Source organism: Rissa tridactyla, chromosome W (genome assembly GCF_028500815.1).
Source record: "Rissa tridactyla isolate bRisTri1 chromosome W, bRisTri1.patW.cur.20221130, whole genome shotgun sequence".
Lineage (NCBI taxonomy): Eukaryota > Metazoa > Chordata > Aves > Charadriiformes > Laridae > Rissa > Rissa tridactyla.
The window spans coordinates 27,018,541-27,041,011 of NC_071496.1; the positions used below are offsets into that span (position 1 = coordinate 27,018,541).

The window sequence follows — 22,471 nt, forward strand, 5'->3', positions numbered from 1 at the left end:
TGCTAATTAACGCAATGCATACCTTACCACTTGCCATAATTTGTTACATACTTAACCAATTATCGTAGACCTGGTTACTAACCTAATAAATGTTTGTATATGGACCTTGAGATTTGTCTCACCTCCGTCTGCGCCACTGGGGATTTACGAATTTGAGTCACTTATCCCCCCCTCTTTCCTAAGAGTGGGACGTGACAAGTGGTAGTGTGCACTTCAGCAGTACCCAGAGTATCTTAAAATGTGTTCAGTTATTGCTAAATAATTCTGAAAAGGAAGTAGCAAACATAATTCAGATGCATGAAAAGCTTTACAAGTGAAGAAAGATTTCCAGATTTATTTCTGGAATTGTACACCAGGTATTAAAGTACAACAAATACAAAATAATGCTAAAAAAAAACCCTCAGTGTTTATGTACAAATATTAAAATCAATGCAACAATAGTGACTTTCTCTTGAACATCTGATATTATAAACATGTTCTGATTGTCACTAAATTTGTTGTTATGCACAGGGTACTTTGAATAACTGGAATCTCTGTTTTATTAAGAGGACTATAACCATACCTACTGTATTTTACAATTGATAGTATTTTTGTTTTTCCAATGAAAAATAGGAATAAAAAAATAGTAACCTTGTCATTTTATAAATTACTGTATTTAGTTTCCCCATCTGTAGACAATGTGCTTGTAGTGCTGGGCTAATAGTGTCCCTGTTGGTCAGTTTATCCATTAGTTTACATTCAAAGTTGAAATATTCACCTAAAAACTTTGGTTAAATTAAGTAGTATTACTATGTTCTACTTGATCTGGAGTTTCCATACATTTTTGACCCTCAGTTTTAAAAATTAAAAACAGGAAACAATTGCACAATTCATTGACCTAATAGTACACAATTTAGTATCCTTCAAGTAAATTCAGCAGTTTGACCATGACAAGAGGAAAACTAAACATTTAAAAACCTATCATGAGATGATGACATATGAGTAACCAAAGTATTGCTATAATCACAGCACCAAGTTACACTTCTAAATGAATCAGCTATCCTCTTCAGATTCCCTGTAAATAAAAAGGATACATTTACCAACGCTGCAATTGCCCATTATGGATTTTTGGTTTGTTTGTATGAAGAAAAAGTATGGCAGAGGACAAAGAATTCATCACAGTTTGTTATAAGAATTGTGCTTCACCATCAAAGAACCAAGGCAATATAATTTCTTCACATGGTTGCAATTCAGTTATCTTCATGCTGACTTTCAAAACACAATTCTTTTAATAAACAGTAACAAGTTCTCCATTTTAAATGTTTAAACTGAGAGAAAAATAATTAAGTCCAGCTTCTAAAAGAAAAATTCAATAAATAGCTATTTTACATGGATAAAGTCATAGTGGTACAAATTTATAAATGTCACATCAAGCATGCACAAAAATGTTGCTATACACAGAAGTAGTCAGAAAATATTGAAATAGATATCTAAAAAGATATGAAGAATTTACATATTTACAAAATCTTGCAAATTATTGCCTCATTTTAACAAGGAATTAAAAGTAAATTATATCACCTAGCTAGCCAACAGGCTAAATAAGATCAGCATTTAAAAAAAATAAAAAAAATAAATCTATCAGACTAGCTGGAATTCATTTTTCTCTCATCATTTTCTGAATTTTGGTCAAAAGTCTTTATTAAATAACTAAAGTGTCCATTCAACTTGCTGACAACCCAAACCTTAGACAAGTCTCTGTCTACATTAAGAGCCCAGCAATGCATAGATAAATTGAATATATTACCGCATCAGCTAATGAGAATGGGCATGTTCATTTAAGTGCAACTGGTATAAGCATTCAGTCATCTTTGTATAATGATTTTTATACAGACCAGCCACTCACTGTAAACCCATATACTTGAATGTATAACAATGAAAGATTATGGCCAGTATTTTACAAAGTTACATAAAATATGTTGATTCATAAACAAAAGAAACAAGGTACACAGTTCAGCACAAAACACAGCAACAAGAAGCTGACAACTTGGCTAAAAATGTCAGAGTACAACACAGGGCCAAGGCTACCCATTATTTACTGTGTACTTACTAGAATTACATATTTCAGATGTATAAGTTAAGAACTGATTACAAGATTATCTTTACTTTTGTCCACTGTGCTAAACTAATTTGCTTTAATATGGTAAATGTGCTATTGCATAAATACTTCAAAGCAATCTTCATTACAATGCTGTAATGAAAACTCCATATGCTGCATCCAAAACTCAAGATGTCAATGCAGTTCACAGTATGCATAATAAATACCCTCTTCCCTTTCAAATATTAAAGTCACTACTTTCTAATTACTCAGCATAACCTTGAAGCAAATATTACAAATATCAACAATGCAAGCTTAATCACTTCAATAATGAGAACAAGTTAGTATTCAATTTGTAATACAAACAGTGCAAAGAAAAAGTATGGAGGGAAAGGAGTAATTCTACTGAAGTAATGTTCTCCTGCAAGAATTAGAACAAACATTTGCAAGACAAACTTTGTGGATGGCTAAATTGCATTCAGTGTTCAAAATTAAAGTTTACTGAAGTTAAATATTGTTTTTATGGAAAATGTTTTTACTTGTCCTTTCCTAATTGACCAAGGTAGCGAAGTGCCATTTTTGAGCCAATGCCTTGCCAAAACAAATAAACGCAATCCACACTGAAGAAAAACTTTCAAATACATACTTCAAGGTTCTACTACTTCTATATAAACTAGATATTTCCTCAAAACCGTAACACTTTGAACTGCAGTGCTCCAAACAATTTAAGATGTCTTCCAAAATGTAGACTGTTTGTTTAGTGGCTAATCCTAGACTGTGCAGACTGTAGCTTTATACAACATCAGCTGCCTTAGGACAGTTAAGTTACACAGGTGCATTAATCTCCAAAGTTGTGGACAAAACCCATCTGAATACAATAGCTTAAAATGCATCTGTTTAAGCCAGTAAGTTTAAAGTACCTAAAGGGGCCCTACAGGAAGGATGGGGAGGGACTCTTTATCAGGGAGTGTAATGATAGGACATGGGGTAACAGTTTCAAACTGAAGGAGGGTAGATTTATATTGGATATCAGGAAGAAATTCTTTACTGTAAGGGTGATGAGGCAGTGGAACAGGTTGCCCAGAGAAGTTGTGGAGGCCCCATCCCTGGAGGTGTTCAAGGCCAGGCTGTATGAGGCTTTTATCAGCCTGGTCTAGTGGGAGGTGTCCCTGCCCATGGCAGGGGGGTTGGAACTAGACGATCTTTAAGGTCCCTTACAACCCAAACCATTCTATGATTCTATACCTCTGGCAGCATAATTACTTCTGTGTAAGGTAGACATGGCCTATAATTTTGCAACAGCATCCAAGTGTAGGTCTTCATACTTTACTCATGTTAAGTCCCTTATGCTAGCTTCCACCAAGATGAACTTGCTGGTTTTTAAACTGAAGTGCTCTAGTTTAGTATCACGTGAGAGAAGATTCCATTTAAAAAACATCCTTGCATGTTTGTGCAGTTTAAGTTAAAGAAACCCATCCCTGCCTTTATAAGAAAAGAAAAAAGCTACATTGAGCAGGGATCAGGATCAGTACCTGTAAACATTGTTATTACAATGCATCTGTTATGGCAAAAGTAACTTAGACCAAAAAGCCACTCCAATCAGTTCAGAACTTCTGTGCTGGTTTTAAAATGGTGGCCTCTGTCTACAGGCTTTAAAAAAACAAAACAAAACTGAAGCAGAGCTTAAAGCTGCACCACAGAGTTATCTTAGTCCCAAACTCCCCTAAACATTTCCACATTTATGGACTGAAAAAAGAAATTACTCTTGATAAATCAAGATATAGTTCTATACATAAAAAGACATCACTGATGTCAGAGTTCAAACTTCCAGTGAAAGACTAAGCAAACCTGATAGCTCCCATCAAGTTTACTACTACTGCATAAAGTACACACTATTTGTTTAGTTTTCCACAGTCATTCTGAGTGAAGGGCAGTATGTTGGTGAAGAGCATGAGCATGGGTGTTGATAAAATCATTTGTCTCATTTGCAGATAGACTGCTAAAGTCAGCCACTGAAACAGCCATTTTAGCACTGGTAATATGGTGTGTGCGGTTCTCAAAGTCCACACCAAGGTTATTTACAGAGACATCATTCATGAAAGATTCTGGGACAGCAATTCCCATTTTCAGTCTCTTCGCAGGTCTTTCTGTCTCCTCACTGCACATGTTCATTGGGTTTAGCTCTGAATGATAAAAGCCAGTCTCAAATAAATTAAAACAATCACTTTCACCATTGCTAGGCAAGTTAAGTAATTCTTCTGTTCCAACAGGCACATGATTAACTGGTGCTCGGGGTAAGCTGTCCATAGGAGGAAAGGCATCATCCAGGCAGTTCATATCCGAAGTGTGGCAGACTGTAGCTACACTGTTTGTCAATGCTGGAAAAAGAGATGAACACAAAGTGTAAATGAAATAGTAGTTTATATAGTTACAACAAAAAGGGGCTTTATTTGTTTTGGGGTCTTTTTGGTGGTGGTGGGTTTTTTGGTTGGTTTTTTTTTTTTTTTGTCTCTCCTCCTTCCCTTGATTTACCTGTCAACTCATTGGCAGTGATAGAGTTCAGAATGCTTAGCTGTTGATCAGGAATGGTTTCTGTTCGAGTATTAGAGGCTGAAGAATGTACTGCTCCACCAAGGGCTTCTGCTTCATCTACCAAACGATCCATGTAGTCCCTTAAAGAACATAGCATTCATAATGGGTTATTTAACAGGAAAACAAGGCCTAAAAATGATGATGGATTTAATTTCAGTTGCCATAGACACTGCAGCATTACACTGCAACGATGGGAAGAAAAAAAAAAACAAAAGCCTTCTACATTTATGATTTGCCACAGAAAACATATTCCAAGAATGTTTTACTTACGTAACTCCTGGATGATGGTTATATCTCTTCTTTCCAAATCTTGTTTGCTGAGCAAAGTAATCATAACGTTCTGACTTTTTCCACATGTAATAGAAAGCCACACACTCAGCAACTGTTCTGGTTCTTACCTAAAAGAAGACAAGAATAACTGAGAAGACTAATACAAAGAATTATGTTTTGTCATCTCCCCAGTCCCCATATTCCTGCAATATTGTTAGTTTTACTGTTCTAGTATCTGGAACAAACCAATTAAATCAGGAGACTTGAAAACAGATCTACAGTTTCAAATTTCTTTACGGAGAAAGTGGTCAAACACTGGAACAGGCTTCCTAGAGAGGTGGTCGATGCCCCATACCTATCAGTGTTTAAGAGGCGTCTGGACGATGCCCTTAACAACACGCTGTAACTTTTGGTCAGCCCTGAAGTGGTCAGGCAGTTGGACTAGATGATCACTGTAGGTCCCTTCCAACCGAAATATTCGATTCTATTCTAAATAAGTATTACATCTGTTTTATTGTATGCATTATTGTTGTTTGGTTTTATTTGTTGGGTTTTTTTTTTTAAACTAGATTGAAACTGTATCTTTTATCTGAAGAACTTCAGTTCATAACCTACATAACAATTTGTTAAACTATAAGACAGACTCTCTCTTAAGATGGAAAAAGCTGAGCAAATCAATAACCTAAGAGAAGTGAAGCAGAAAAGACTTTGGGTACTTAGACAAATTCTGGTCCATAGTGACAGATAAATCAACTCATGTGCTTTGTTGCATATTGGAAAAAATTTTTTTAATTATTTCTTTGTATCTCTGGTGAATTACTGTTTAATGGTAAGGTCCATATAAAATTTGAACCACCCAAACATTTATCATAGGGCAGGTTAAGCCAAGTGCTGAGCAGGTGTCCTGGTTCCAGCAGGAATAGGGTTAATTTTCCCTAGACTCTGTCAGGGAGGCAGGGACAGGGTATTCCACTCCACATGAGCCGTGCCCACCCTGAGCTGCAGGGGGAGGGGGCAGGAAGTCGCTGCTTGGAGCAGGTTTGGGCCTCCTGGGTCCGGTTGGTAAGCAGCGGTTCCGTAATCATGTTTGTATATTCCTCTATCTGTGTTATTGCTGTCGTTTTTTTGTTCCCTTTGCTGTTCTGTTAAACTGCCTTTGTCACAACACACGAGTTTTGCCTTTTTCTTACGATTCCTCCCTGTGTTGGGGGAAGCTCGACAGAGCAGCACGTGGTTCCTTGTTGCTGAGGCTAAACCACGACAGGCCTTTTTGGCGCCTAACATGGGGCTCAAAGAGTTGAGATAATGACAAATCCAACTAGAGCTTGTAAAGACAAATTTGTTGTGTGCATTTATTGTATTTGGTAAATAGTCACTGGTCACCATGTTTGTTCTCATGGCTGTGCTATGTAAATTCCTATATGGTTTATATACTCCCTGTAATGCTGTTTATCACCTCTGGAAGAGGGATCAGGATTATCATTCTGCTGTCCTGTGCAAGATCAGCTTATGATATGATAACATCACTTGTTAGACAGTTATTTTAGGGTGTTTATGTGGTGTTGCTGTCCTGCCCATACCTTGGGCACCGTCTCTCAGAATTTATTAATCACACCCAGTCTAGGGAGGAAGGGGGGGGGGAACAGGCCAATGACACGCTTCCCCCAGCTCTTTTGCCTCCCTTTTCTCCTTCGGGTCAGGTATGACAGCTTTTGAGAATTTTGAATAACCTTGGGATGCTCAAACCAGCATGTTCCTATTGTTATGTCTCCTGAATGCGTTCCAGGTCCTGTTTAGGGTTAAACAGCTATTTAAGACTACCACCCAGAGATCTGCCCTGAGGCTGGATAGTCAGGGGTGGCATGGCACGTGGGAGAACATGGGCAGGTACCTAGAGAACTTCACCCCTGAACAATTACAGGACCCTAACAGAGTGGTAGAATATCTGAAGGGAAAAATGCTGTGGCTATTCCAGAGAGGCACAACTCACCAGACTGTGCTGGGCCCTGGACAGTAGCTACCAAGCACTGCCCAGTATTATGCAGCACCCTCAGGGGAAAGAGAGGGAAACCAGACCAACAGACACTGCGACTACTGCAACCCCTGCGACAGACACTGCGGCTGAACCAGGGAACCAACCCGTGCCAGTATCAGTTGCCCCCATACAGAAGAAGAAGTACATGAAGAAATCAGTTCGCTTAGTAAGGGATGACAATGAACCAGGGTCATCACGAGAGCAGGAGGAAGAGGCAGAACCAGAGATAATCACCTGATCTCTATCCTTGAGTGAGCTGCGGGATACACGAAAAGATTTTAGCTGACTTTTGGGCGAGCACATTGTCACCTGGCTGCTCCGGTGCTGGGATAATGGGGCCAGTAGCCTGGAATTAGAGGGTAGGGAGGCCAGGCAGCTGGGATCCCTGTCTAGGGAAGGCGACATTGACAAGGCAATTGGGAAAAAGACCCAAGCCCTCAGCCTCTGGAGGCAACTCCTGTTAGGCGTGAGGGAGAGGTACCCCTTCAGCGAGGATGTTGTATGTCAGCCAAGCAAGTGGACTACCATGGAAAGAGGTATCCAGTACCTGAGAGAATTAGCCGTGCGGGAGATGATTTATTATGACTTGGACAATGCAGACTTACCCACAGAGCCTGATGAGGTGCAATGCACAAGGCCCATGTGGCGGAAGTTTGTACGGAGCGCACCATCATCATATGCCAACTCCCTGGCAGTAATGGAATGGAAAGGCGAAGAGGGACCAACGGTGGATGAGGTAGCTGGCCGGCTCCGGCGATATGAAGAAAGTCTCTTTTCCCCCCTTGTCTCAGCTGTGGAGAAACTGTCGCGGAAGGTCCAGCAACTTGAAGAGAATATATCCTACTCCCCACCTGCACGGGCCAGCATCTCGGCTATTAGAAGCAGGCATTTCCCCACTCAAGAGAGAGAGTACAGAGGGTACACACCACGAGGCACCCTGTGGTTCTACCTGCGGGACCACGGAGAGGACATGAGGAAGTGGGATGGACAACCTACTTTGATCCTGCCGACACGGGTACAGGAGTTGCAAGGAAGGACAACCACAAAAGGGGATCCCTCCAGGAAAAGTGCCGCCCCAGTTTCCAGCGGGCAGTTCCCCAGACAGAGCAGAAGGCCTGATCTTGCTGCTGATCCTCCTGAAGGAACTTCCAAGTCATTTCTGCAAGAAGTGAGTAACGGATACTATGACCAGGATTAGGGGGGCCCTGCCTCCGGCCAGGTGGGGGAAAGGGACAACCGGGTTTATTGGACGGTGTGGATTCGATGGCCTGGCACATCAGACCCACAGGAGTATAAGGCTCTAGTGGACACGGGTGCGCAGTGTACTTTAATACCATCAAGCTATAGAGGGGCAGAACCCATTTGTATTTCTGGGGTGACAGGGGGATCCCAAGAGTCGACTGTACTGGAGGCAGAAGTGAGCCTAACTGGGAATGAGTGGCAAAAGCATCCCATTGTGACTGGCCCAGAGGCTCCATGCATCCGTGGTATAGGTTACCTCAGGAGAGGGTATTTTAAGGACCCAAAAGGGTACTGGTGGGCCTTTGGCATAGCTGCCTTGGAGATGGAGGAAGTTAAACAGTTGTCTACCTTGCCTGGTCTCTCGGAGGACTCTTCTGTCGTGGGGTTGTTGAGGGTCGAAGAACAACAGGTGCCGATTGCTACCACAACGGTGCATCGGCAGCAATATCGCACCAACCGAGACTCTCTGATTCCCATCCATCAGCTGATCCGTCAACTAGAGGTTCAAGGAGTGATCAGCAAGACTCGCTCACCCTTTAACAGTCCCATATGGCCGGTGCGAAAATCTAATGGAGAGTGGAGGCTAACTGTAGACTATCGTGGTCTGAATGAAGTCATGCCACTGCTGGACATGCTAGAACTGCAGTATGAACTGGAGTCCAAGGCAGCCAAGTGGTATGCTACAATTGATATAGCGAATGCATTCTTCTCAATCCCTTTGGCAGCAGAGTGCAGGCCACAGTTTGCTTTCACTTGGAGGGGCATCCAGTACACCTGGAATCGACTGCCCCAGGGGTGGAAACACAGCCCCACCATTTGCCATGGACTGATCCAGACTGCACTGGAACAGGGTGAAGCTCCAGAACATCTGCAATACATTGATGACATCATCGTATGGGGAAACACAGCGGAAGAAGTTTTTGAGAAAGGGAATAAAATAGTCCGAATCCTTCTGAACGCTGGTTTTGCCATAAAACGAAGTAAGGTCAAGGGACCTGTGCAGGAGATCCAGTTTTTAGGAATAAAACGGCAAGATGGACACCGTCACATCCCAATGGATGTGATCAACAAAATAGCAGCTATGTCTCCACCAACTAGTAAAAAGGAAACACAAGCTTTCTTAGGCATTGTGGGTTTTTGGAGGATGCATATCCCAGATTACAGTCAAATTGTAAGCCCTCTGTATCAAGTAACCCGGAAGAAGAATGATTTTAAATGGGGTCCTGAGCAACGACAAGCTTTTGAACAAATCAAACAGGAAACAGTCCATGCAGTGGCCCTGGGGCCAGTCCGGGCAGGACAAGATGTTAAAAATGTGCTCTACACCGCAGCCGGGGAGAACGGCCCTACCTGCAGCCTCTGGCAGAAAGCACCAGGGGAGACTCGAGGTCAGCCCCCGGGGTTTTGGAGTCGGGGATACAGAGGATCCGAAGCCCGCTACACTCCAACAGAAAAAGAGATATTGGCAGCATATGAAGGGGTTCGAGCTGCTTCGGAAGTGGTTGGTATGGAAGCACAGCTCCTCTTGGCACCTCGACTGCCGGTGCTGGGTTGGATGTTCAAAGAAAGGGTTCCCACCACACATCATGCAACCGATGCTACATGGAGCAAGTGGATTGCACTGATCACACAGCGAACTCGAATGGGAAACCCCAGTCGCCCAGGAATTCTGGAAGTGATCATGGACTGGCCAGAAGGCAAGGATTTCGGAATGGCACCAGAGGAGGAGGTGATGCGTGCAGAAGAGGCCCCACCATATAATAAACTGCCAGAAAATGAGAAGAAATATGCCCTGTTCACTGATGGGTCCTGCCGTATTGTGGGAAAGCATCGAAAGTGGAAGGCTGCTGTGTGGAGTCCTACACGACAAGTTGCAGAAGCCAGTGAGGGACAGGGTGAATCGAGCCAGTTTGCAGAGGTGAAAGCCATTCAGCTGGCTTTGGACATTGCTGAGCGAGAAAAATGGCCAGTACTTTATCTCTACACTGACTCATGGATGGTGGCAAATGCTCTGTGGGGGTGGTTACAGCAGTGGAAGCAGGGCAACTGGCAGCGCAGAGGCAAACCCATCTGGGCTGCTGAGCTATGGCAAGATATTGCTGCCCGGATAGAGAATCTGGTTGTGAAAGTACGCCACGTAGATGCCCATGTGCCCAAGAATCGGGCCACAGAGGAACATCAGAACAACCAGCAGGTGGATCGGGCTGCTAGGATTGAAGTGGCTCAGGTGGATCTGGACTGGCAACATAAGGGTGAACTATTCATAGCTTGATGGGCCCATGACATGCGTTGCAGTCAAGCAAGCCAAGCAGTTAAAGCCTCTTTGGTATGGAGGACGATGGCCGAAATATAAATATGGGGAGGCCTGGCAGATTGATTATATCACACTGCCACAAACCCGTCAAGGCAAGCACTATGTGCTCACAATGGTGGAAGCAACCACCGGATGGCTGAAAACATACCCTGTGCCCCATGCCACTGCCCGGAACACTATCCTGGGCCTTGAAAAAGCAAGTCCTGTGGCAACATGGCACCCCAGAGAGAATTGAGTCGGACAACAGGACTCATTTCCGAAACAGCCTCATAGACACCTGGGCCAAAGAGCATGGTATCGAGTGGGTGTATCACATCCCCTGTCATGCACCAGCCTCTGGGAAGATAGAACGATACAATGGACTGTTAAAAACTACACTGAGAGCAATGGGTGGTGGGACTTTCAAACACTGGGATACACATTTAGCAAAGGCTACCTGGCTAATTAACACCAGGGGATCTACCAATCGGGCTGGCCCTGCCCAATCAAAACTTCCACATACCGTAGAAGGGGATAAAGTCCCCATAGTGCACATGAAGAATATGTTAGGGAAGACAGTCTGGGTTAGTCCTGCCTCAGGCAAAGGCAAACCCATCCGTGGGATTGCTTTTGCCCAAGGACCTGGGTGCACTTGGTGGGTGATGTGGAAGGATGGGAAGGTCCGATGTGTACCTCATGGGGATCTGATTTTGGGTGAGAATAGCCAATGAATCAAATTGGGTGTTGTTAATTGCTAAATAACCCTGTCACTGTATGTCCCTCATTACTATAATTGCTATCAGTTGTACTACAGTAAGAATCACCCAAATTAAGGACCTTGATAAAAAAAAAAATAAAAATTGAGTAAAGCACAGCAATGATGGGATCAGAACTGACCTCAGCAGCTGGCACCCAGCAACCTCCTCAAGATCTACATCTTCAGCCCATGGACTGTGGGCATGAGCCGCACCAGGTACACCAGCCACAAGCTCCAAAAATACAGCATGCAACAGGCCAGCACCACGCAGCATCTCACCTGCCCCGAGAGACTGTTCTAACAGATGGAGCCCAAAGTCATGGATTAAATGAACCCAACGGACATTTTAGAGGGATAGCCCACAGACTAAGGGCATTATATCTGTATGTATATGTACGTGTGTGTGTGTGTGTGTGTATATATATATATATATATATATATTTTATATAAGACAGGGGAAAGTGGTGGCAATTCATTGGAACCTGTAAGATCTGGGCATGACATAGATGGTATGGAATAAGGGGTGGATAATGTCCTGGTTCCAGCAGGGATAGGGTTAATTTTCCGCAGGCTTCGGCAGAGACACAGGTATTCCATCCCTCAGAGCTGCTGGGGAAGGGGGCGTCCCAGGTCCAGTTGGTGAGCGGTGGTTCCATAATCATGTTTGTATATTCCTCTATTCGTGTTATTACTGTTGCTTTTTGTTCCCTTTGCTGTTCTGTTAAACTGCGTTTGTCTCAACCCATGAGTTTTGCCTTTTTCTTCCGATTCTTCCCCATGTTGGGGGAAGCTCGAGAGATCGGCACATGGTTCTTTGTTGCCATCTGAGGCCAAACCACAACAGCAGGACTATCTGTTGTTGAACAGCAACCACAACCCTATAAAGTACCTGAAATACAACAAAAACACTGGTCTCCTAAAGAAACAACTTGTGGTTTAACCCCGACCAGCAACTAAGCACCACAAAGCTGCTTGTTCACTCCCCAGGAGTGGGGGAAGAATTGGAAGTATAAGAGTGAGAAAGAAACTCGTGGGATGAGATAAAGACAGTTTAATAATTAAAGAAAAAAAAGTTTACATTGTTAAAAAAAAAAGGAAAGAAAATAAAAACCAAGAAAAACAAGCGACACAAACTAAAAGAATTGCTCACCACCAACCAATGCCCCACCAAGTCCCCAAACAGCAGCAGCCCCACCAACCTTCACCCCCCAGTTTTATTGCTGAGCATGATGTCAAATGGTATGGAATATCTCATTGGTCAGTTGGGGTCAACTGTCCCAGCTGTCTCCGCCTCCCAACTTCTTGCACACCTCCAACCTACTTGCTGGTAGGGCAGTGTGAAAAGCAGAAGAGGCCCGAGTCTGTGTAAGCACTGCTCAGCAGTAACAAAAACATCCCTGCATTATCAACACTATTTTCAGCACAAATCCAAAACATAGCCCCATACAAGCTACTATGAAGAAATTTAACTCTATCCCAGCCAAAACCACTACAAAACCTCAAAGTGGTATCAAAATATAGAGATGTACAGAAAGTTTGGAAACATCCATATTGTCAACTGTATCAAATGATACATGATTAAAAAAAAAAAAAACAAACAAAAAAACCCAAACACACACATGAAAAACTAAATTCCTATTCTTCAGGCAGAGAGGAGTCAACCAGAAGAAATCCAGATCAAGACTATAACTCCTTCGTTTGCCAGAAACCAGAGTACTGATGGATGACTACACTTTCTGAAAACACAAAGAGCTAAGCCTGTTTCTGTAGAATTACACCTTCCTGGTGACAAAAATAACAAAGATGCATTTCCATTGTTATGGAAATATTATACTTCTAGGAGAGGCAGGCATTTAAACTAAATTATAATATAAATGCATAAATGGAAGTACTGTCAACATAAGTTGATTTCAGAGATAATATATTGACTCATCTTGCAACACCTAGCTTTTCCAATGACATCGGAGGTAAAATCAGCACAAAAATGCCAAGCTGTTTTTAATATATTGGTTCTTATTTCATTCTTATGCATGACTTCTGAAAAACGCATTGCTTTTACAAATTTTCAGCATCTTATCATCTACCAATTCTTCCATTTAACTAAAATACTAACCTTGTTTTTCTGTATGAGATGAAAGTCTTTTCCATAAATCAGAAGTGCATGTTCAAAGCTTCTGCATTCTTCTTCTGTCCATGCTGTCATCTCTTCTAGACAATTGCAAAAGTAGCATGATAAAGTTATTTTCACTCACTAACCTTTTACAGAGAAAAAAATATTCTTGTTGCTAATGCATGAATATCCAAACACACTATAAGAAACCCAATAATTGTTATTTAGACCCATGTTGTTTCCTCTACTCTACAGATATCCTACCTGAAATCTAACATTCTTGTTTATAGAGACTCATAATAAAAGTCTGATTTCTGAAGTCTTTTATCCTAGAGGACAAAGGACATTCAAAAGACTTGATTTATTATTTCTTACGAAGTTCGTCATTCAAAAAAAATAACAAGATTTGATAACAGCACTGAGATATCAGTGTTTCTCTGAATATTTCTTGCATCAGATACAAAGAACAGTGGCTGTTGGGGGGGGGAGGGGGGGAAGAGTGAAGGAATGTCCTGGTTTGAGCAACACAGGACTAATTTCTCTGCTAATGCTGGGGAAAACTCCACTTTTGGAAGGCTCTGGTGTCTGAGTTCATGACAATATTTACTTTATAGCCAGCTAGGCTATGTCGGTTTCAAGGTCTCAGTGTTTTCGAGTTAGACAGGTGCAAGGTGCAGGGATGAGGAGGAGTGAGACCTGGGCACTTGACTCAGGCTGGCCAACAGGATTATTTCGTACCATGAATGTCACTTTCAATATAAATTAGAAAGTTTGCTGCAAAAGTTCTCTCTCTTCCTTGTTAGCTGTGATCCTGAGAACTTTTTGTCACAGTGACGGAATCCTGAGGCCTTCCCTTCCTCCCAAAGCCATAGTGCTCGCAGTGTCCGACATTCACTGTCCACTGCTGGGAGTGCACAGCTTCCTACTGATATGATTGGCTGAGTATAATCCTTGTATATTTTATCTTGGTACTGGGATCAATATTGGTTCTTTAGTGTTATTAATGTTAATTATCTAGTCTTATTCTATTAAATCTGTTTGTATTTCAACCCTCCTCGGGTTTCCTTGTTTTTTTCCCCCGATTCCCCTTCCCAGGTAGGGAGGGGTTATCGGGTGATACAATAATTGTCTGAACAACAATAAATTGCTGTGGGTTTCTCAAACCATAAAAAGGAATAGCATCTCTCTTTTTTTTTTTTAAATATAAAACTGAATTTTAGTTTTACAAATTAAACAAAAGAAAATCACTAAAAAAAGAACGAGTTTTAAAACAAAGTAGCTCAAGCTATTCAAGTAGGTTAGTTTTATCTTAAGTATTGTTGTTTCCCTATCTTGATTATAGCTTTGTGTCTATATATAATAAAGGAGGGACATTTCAGGGCATCTTACATTCATAATGGTGATCTGTTCAGGTGTCATTTAAAGCCAATGGAAAAAAAAACCAAACAAAACCAACAAAAAACAACCACATAACACATTTCAAAACATTTCTGGAAGCAGACACTGGAATCAAGATCTTTCTGCTCCCAGGTGAAAGTGATAATCATTCCACTACAAGGCCATTTTCTTTCTCTCTCACACCATTAATTTTGCACTCCTTACTACAGAGTTCTCAAGCTCCAAAGAAAAGAGATCTCCACAAAGTCTCACTGTTAAGAAATTATCTTGGGAGATGTGAATTTTTAACTTTCATCTTGAGAATAGCAGTGAACATCAGTGTGTAGAGTAGATCATAGCACCATGTTTACTCTAAGAGATAGACACTAACAGTATTATCATCCTTTACCATTTTTAATGAGGGTAGAAATCCCACCTGACTTGGGGTGGGGGAGAGGGTGGGTACTAGTTCTTAGGACAGAATTTGGGGCTCTGACCCACATATGGGCAGAGGTATTTTTCAGTCCTAAAACAAGAATCTAAATCCTAGAGAGGTGTGGAGTTTAGGATACAGCTCTGCAATTGATACTTCCTTATCATTTAGCTCTACACCATCTCTTCTTGTAGGAGAGCTTTCTGAAGCACTGCTCTGATATTCCTTATTGTTCCCTTCAGCTTTACCTTAGATACTTAGCTTTCACAGCACCTAATTCATAAACACTCAAATTCCCTTTGGATCCAGTTCTAAGTAGGGAATATCTGCCAGAATACCAATTTATACCAAGGCTCATAGTCCATTTCTGCTTTATGCAACACATATACAGGATAAAGAACTGTCTTTGCTAAATGATAAACTCTGATTTTTATTTAAGGAAGTAATAAAGTTAGGGACAAACAAGATGGAAACTCCTTTTCCACTGTGAACTCAAGCTAATCTCTCCACACTCTACCAAAGTTCTATAGAACTATACAGTAGAACCAGTTTAGGGTTGACATAACACATAGGGTTGTTAGCACAGTGATAAAGAGAGTGGGGCTCACTCACATAGCCAGCTATGTTCTCCTGATTCTGGTATAAGTGCCATCAGATTATAATTGATCATGATCTCAAAAAGGTACTGTAATGTGGGTGAGAACTGCCTTTTGGGAGCAAAATCAGGACTCTCCCCATCCTTCTCCTCAGTCTGTGCCATTCTTAAAATGGCAATGAAGGAAAGAAGGGAAGAAAAGGTGTAAAAGCTGATCCTGCAACCTTTATACAATTTGCAAACTTCTCTAGCAGAAATCTGGCTAACAGTCACATTATACCTAATCTGTGCACAAGATATCATGGAAAGGGATGTGCTCATCAATCTGAATCTTACTCAAGGTTTTTCTATGCAACCTTTTGTTTTTTATTATTATTATTCTTTTTTTTTCCTCCAAACACACATTTCTTAAAAAGCAGGTACTCTCTCTTACCCTGAGATGCCTTTCCATTTGAGCAGTATCTCTCAATTGCTTCTTTAACATTATGGCTACTTTTGAGAAGTTCATATAGTGCCTATAAAATAGAAGAAGTCTTTAGAAAGAGTCAGAGTTTGCAATATCCAATCTAAACTTCTTAAATTAGCCTTTCAGTGAGCATATTTAACATAAAAAGAAAGGATTTATCTTTATGCAGGATGAAAATTTTAAAACAACCACCAAAAGCAAAATCATTCAAAAGTTGAAGCAAGGTTTAATTAAACAAATGTAAACCATCATATGCAATTATTAGAAAAGGTGGATTTGTCAACAGCATGGCAATTGGAAACATCACAGATCACAACACTACCAACATTCAAATACTCATCATTTTAAGGCATGTGCTTAAAATTGCAAATAAGATCCTGACCCCGATAACATCTAATAAAAAAAAAAAAAAAGAAATTGAATATTGCTGCCTTTATAATACAAGGCAGAGAAAGAGAAAACATATTAATTACAAAGCAATGTGTCACGAATGGAACAGGATATAAAACATACTTGTTCATTGTCCCGTGTATGTAGTCCTTCAGGAATTCTGCCAATCATGTTTTCATTTCTTGTTCTTAAGGACATTTCAAAAAGGTATTCTTTAACTTTACTTTCTGAGATCACATCAGGTTTCCAAAGTAAATGGTCTTCATTTTCATAGGCTGTTAAAACAGAAACCCATTAATGCCAGGTATGACATTTTTAAGGCTATAACATAAAAAGCTATTTCACAAAGAACAGGAATACAGAAGTAATCAAAATCAAGCACCATCATGCCACTTTTAAATTGCAGCTCGCTTTTTACCCAAAAGCCTCAGTTAAGAGACAGACTCTGCAGTGTGGTATGGCGAAGAGATTCAGGTTCCATGAGGACAAGATAAGGGACTGAACTCTTGAGACAGAGTCTTTACAGAGGAGCAGATTGTTGACAGCTAGATGATTCAAGTCAAATTATGCATATGTATTCATCATCTTCATATAAACAAACTAGCAAAACAACTCAGTTTTACTCATCTGTTTTCAACAAATAAGCTATAGTTTACAGTAAAAGAGTGCAGGATATTACTTTAATATTTCAAATATCACGCCAAAAAAAAAAAAGGCAGTGGCTAACTAGTCTTTTTCAACTAAAGTTTGCCAAAACTTACTTAACAGAATGGAAATCTAGGTCTCAGTGTGGTAATTTCTTTTTCCATTCACTAATAACCAAATGCTGTTAACAACTTGTACGTTCCATATTTTACAAGCGATCAGGATGTATAGTCCTCCTTCATAGTATACCAAAATGCACCTCTTAAGTAGCTTATTTGAAAGACGATATATTGGAAATATTCAAGAGTTGGCCTGAACCTTTGTCTGTGCACACATTTAAATTCTATATTAAACTATAGATCCTTTACTCTGATCAATAGATGTGATTAACGGTACACACAATGCTTCATGTACTCTCTTAGCAATACAAAATTAGAGTTATTAAATTCAAACACAGAAGCATAATGGCAGTTACAGTAGAAGAGATGAAGAAGATTCTCAAATCTCTCATAAAACTGCAGGAAAGAATATTAAGCTAAGGTGAAGAATAAAATTACATCTCCTTTAAAAGTTCTATTATGGCTTAAGAACACGGAAAGCTTTCAAACAGACATGTTACAAGTGTAAGGTTTATAGAAGAGCAGAACTACCTCCTAAGACAATTCCCGTAGCTGTGACTACATAGCAGAAATGTAAGCCCCTGTTTGCCATCACAAGCTCTTCAGGGAGTACAGAAGAGGCTTTCACAGAATTCTCCACCCATACAGCCAGGTCCAACCTCTCCGAGCACAGCTGATGCTCAGCTTCAACCTCCATTATCAACCAAGACAACCCAGCACTTCTTGCTGGAGTCCATACCTGATATTCTCAAGAGGAGCTCCTCAGGCTCTCCCATCTGGGAGCTACCCCTTTGCTCTTAGCAATGCCAGCAGACAATACTCTCACTGGTTATCTCTAGCACCAGCTCATTCCAGATAAAGTTGTCAGACTGGCAAGGCAATGAGCCCAGCGGAAGTGCATCTATATGAATGCACACAGCATGGGCAACAAACAGGAAGAGTTGGAGGCCATTGTACAGCAGGGAAACTATGATATAGTTGCCATCACAGAAACGTGGTGGGAAGACACGCACAACCGGAGTGCGGTGATTGACGGCTACCAACTCTTCAGAAGGGATAGGCAAGGAAGGAGAGGTGGTGGGGTGGCCCTCTATGTCAGGGACAGTTTTGAATGCCAAGAACTTAACAATATGCGTGACGCCATTGTTGAGTGTTTATGGATAAGAATCAAGGGGAAGGCCAATAAGCCAGACATCATGGTGGGAGTTTGTTATAGACCCCCCCAACCAGGATGTAGAGGCCGATGAAATATTCTATAAGCAGCTGGCAGAGAACTCGCTATCACTCGCCCTTGTTCATGTGGGGGACTTCAACATCCCAGATGTCTGCTGGAAATATAACACAGCAGAGAGGGAACAATCCCGGAGGTTCCTGGAGTGTGTGGAAGACAACTTCCTAACACAGCTGGTGAAGGAACCAACTAGGGGAAGTGCCCTACTGGACCTGCTGCTTGTTAACAGAGAAGGTCTTGTAGGGGATGTAAAGATTGGAGGTCATCTTGGGCAGAGTGATCATGAAATGATGGGATTTTCGATTCTTGGTGAAGCAAGGCGGGGAGCCAGCAGAACTGCCACCTTAGGATTCCGAAGGGCGAACTTTGGCCTGCTTAGGAGCATGGTTGAGAGTGTCCCTTGGGGGACAGTCCTGAAGGGCAAAGGTGCCCAGGAAGGCTAGTCTTACTTCAAAGGAGTAACTCTTTAAAGCTCAGGAGAAGGCCATCCCCAAGTCCCAAAAAACAATCAGACAGGGAAGTAGACCAGCCTGGCTAAATAGAGAGCTTTGGCTGGACCTCAGGAAAAAAAGGAAAGTTTATGATCTTTGGAAAAGGGGGTTGGCTACTTATGAAAAATACCAAGATGTAGTGAAGCTACACAGGGTGAAAATTAGAAGGGCCAAAGCTCAAGCAGAACTCATCTTGGCCACCACGGTTAAAGATAACAAGAAGAGGTTATTTCAGTATATCAATAGAAAAAAGGAAGACTAGGGAAAACGTAGGCCCACTAACGAATGAGATGGGCGCCCTAGTGGTGGAAGACGTAGAGAAGGCAGAGCTACTGAATGCCTTCTTTGCTTCAGTCTTCACTGCTAAAGCTGTCCCTCATGAATCCCAGGCCCTGGAGGCAAGGGGGAAGGTCTGGAGAGAGGAAGAGTTTTCCCCAGTAGAGGAAGATCAGGTTAGAGACCACTTGGCTAAACTGGACATCCATAAGTCCATGGGTCCTGACGAGATGTACCTGCGAGTGCTGAGAGAGCTGGCAGATGTTATTGCTTGGCCACTCTCCATCATCTTTGAAAGGTCATGGAGAACAGGAGAGGTGCCTGAGGACTGGAGGAAGGCCAATGTCACTCCAGTCTTCAAAAAGGGCAAGAAGGAGGACCCAGGGAACTACAGACCAGTTAGTCTCACCTCCGTCCCTGGGAAGGTAATGGAGCGACTCGTTCTGGATGCCATATCCAAGCACGTTCAAGAGCAGGAAGATATTGGAAGTGGTCAACATGGATTTACCAAGGGTAAATCATGCTTGACCAATCTCATAGCCTTCTATGATGTTATAACTGGTTGGCTGGATGAGGGCAGAGCAGCAGATGTCATCTACCTTGACTTCAGCAAGGCTTTTGACACTGTCTCTCTCATAACATCCTCCTTAGGAAACTGAGGAAGTGTGGACTAGATGAGGGGACAGTGAGGTGGATTGGGAGTTGGCTGTGTGACAGGACTCAGGATTGTGATTAACGGAGCAGTTGGAGGCCTGTAACCAGTGGTGTCCCCCAGGGGTCAATACTTGGACCAGTATTGTTTAACATATTCATCAACGACCTGGACGAGGGGACAGAGCGTATGCTCAGCAAGTTCGCTGATGATACCAAACTGGGTGGGGTGGCTGACACCCCAGAGGGCCATGCTGACATCCAGCGTGACCTAGACAGGCTGGAGAGCTGGGCAGAGAAGAACCTAATGAGGTTCAACAAGGACAAGTGTAGGGTCCTGCGCCTGGGGAGGAAGAATGTCAGGCACCAGTATAGGTTAGGGGTGGACCTGCTGGAAAGCAGCTCTGAAGAAAAGGATCTGGGGGTCTTGGTAGACAGTAAATTATCCATGAGCAAGCAATGTGCCCTTGTCGCCAAGAAGGCCAACGGAATTCTGGGCTGCATAGGGAAGAGCGTGGCCAGTAGGTCGAGGGAGGTCATTCTCCCCCTCTACTCTGCACTGGTGAGGCCGCACCTGGAATACTGTGTCCAGTTCTGGGCTCCCCAGTTCAAGAGAGACAGGGAACTACTGGAGAGAGTCCAGCGCAGGGCAACAAAGATGATTGAGGGACTGGAGCATCTCCCTTATGAGGAAAGGCTGAGAGAGCTGGGACTCTTTAGCCTGGAGGAGAGAAGGCTGAGGGGAGACCTTATTAATATTTACAAGTATCTAAAGGGGGGGTTTAAGGAGGATGGAGCCAGACTCTTTTCAGTGGTTCCCAGTAACAGGACGAGGGGTAATGGGCACAAGCTGGAACATAGGAAGTTCCGATCAGACATGAGAAAAAACTTCTTTACGGTGAGGGTGACAGAGCACTGGAACAGGCTGCCCAGGGAGGTTGTGGAGTCCCCTTCTCTGGAGACTTTCAAGACTCGCCTGGATGCGGTCCTGAGTAATGTGCTCTAGGCAATCCTGCTTTAGCAGGGGAGTTGGACTAGATGATCTCTAGAGGTCCCTTCCAACTCTGAAATTCCATGATTCCATGATTAACGCCTTCCTGATCATCTTCTGGCTATTGGCCCTTCTCTAGTTCTCGGACAAGGAGAAGTCAAAATGTGTAAATAGTAAAAGGACTATCCAGATAAATCTGGTTCTTACTCCTCCGTATCTTACAACCAGTAAGCATCATGCTTGAATCTCAGAAAATATGAACCTTTCCTAGGTCTCTTAAGCAACACAAGAGATGTTCACTTGCTAATGCTTACACTTCCATCCATACTAAACATTGCAACTCTATTGCAAAGGATCGTTCTTCAAAAAACAGTTGGCAATGGTGAAAAGACTTGATATACTTCACTAGAATGATATTTCCATGAAACGTTACAGTTCAAACACAAGTAACTTACTGAAGAAAAAAAACGGGATGCCCTCCATTTATTAACATATCCCCTAAACTGTTCCTTAATTTCACAGCTGTTCCACCCATGAGCAAATTTCTTTCAATATTTGCTTTTTGAATTCCACAGCTATATGTGCTATACTTTTCTCATAGTGAAGGTTTCTAAATGTACCAAATAAAACTATTAAATAAGCTATTTTTTCTACTCTAGTACAATTGCAGTTTTTAACCTAAATTTACACAGAAATAACATCATACTTAAAACATCATATTTTTTTAAAAGACAAGGTGTATCAGGACCTACATCATCTACTCACGCTATGGAAATTTAAAATAGTTTATTGCTTTGTTTTTCATATCCATTTTGTAACCCACACTGTTGTGCTTGACAAAAAACAAGCAAAGAAAAATACTGTTTTGAAGATCTTCAATGTAAACTAAGTTAATGATACTCTGATGAAAATATTTCCTTCTTGACCCAGTTTGTTGCCTCCTAATATTACGAGATACTTCAGAATTAACACTGTAATCCACCCTCCTATGTCTTCTTGAGAATCTCCTCTCGAAGTTGTAGAATCACACTTCTGAGATATAATTATACAGCTGTGTTACTTCAGTTGACTAGGTTTTGTTTGTTTGTTTTTTTTTTTTAAAAGTCTCAGACTTTAATTAATCCATTGAATTTATCTTATAAATTTAAATAACAATTTTCCATCAACTGTTATGTATAAATATAAGATAAAAAGTAAAACAGAAGAACTTACCCTTTTCATTATCACTGTATCTGCCAAGGTAAGGTGGAATCTCAGCCTGATATTGTGAACCAATCATTATTTCCTGAAGATGTAACAAAAATCACCAAAGGTATGATCTTAATATTTTGTGCATGGAAGCATTACAAAGTACATTAACATGGCATTTTGCAAAGAATTCCAGAATTAAGATATTATTTTAGATATGTACTACAAATCTTAACGCATTTTTC

At 41.6% G+C, this 22,471-nt stretch overlaps 1 protein-coding gene across 1 annotated transcript in view; it reads right to left on the reverse strand.

Moving 5' to 3' along the window:
* Positions 1 to 3,000: 3,000 nt before the first annotated feature.
* Positions 3,001 to 22,471, reverse strand: part of LOC128902091 (mesoderm induction early response protein 3-like) — a 33,267-nt gene continuing 13,796 nt past the window's right edge. The window contains exons 7-13 of the mRNA XM_054184445.1: positions 22,251 to 22,323; positions 16,758 to 16,909; positions 16,212 to 16,293; positions 13,377 to 13,471; positions 4,937 to 5,064; positions 4,607 to 4,746; positions 3,001 to 4,452 (exon numbers count right to left, since the gene is read on the reverse strand). Coding sequence (XP_054040420.1) covers positions 3,989 to 4,452; positions 4,607 to 4,746; positions 4,937 to 5,064; positions 13,377 to 13,471; positions 16,212 to 16,293; positions 16,758 to 16,909; positions 22,251 to 22,323 — 1,134 coding nt within the window. The 3' untranslated portion in view covers positions 3,001 to 3,988. The remainder of the gene's footprint in view (positions 4,453 to 4,606; positions 4,747 to 4,936; positions 5,065 to 13,376; positions 13,472 to 16,211; positions 16,294 to 16,757; positions 16,910 to 22,250; positions 22,324 to 22,471) is intronic.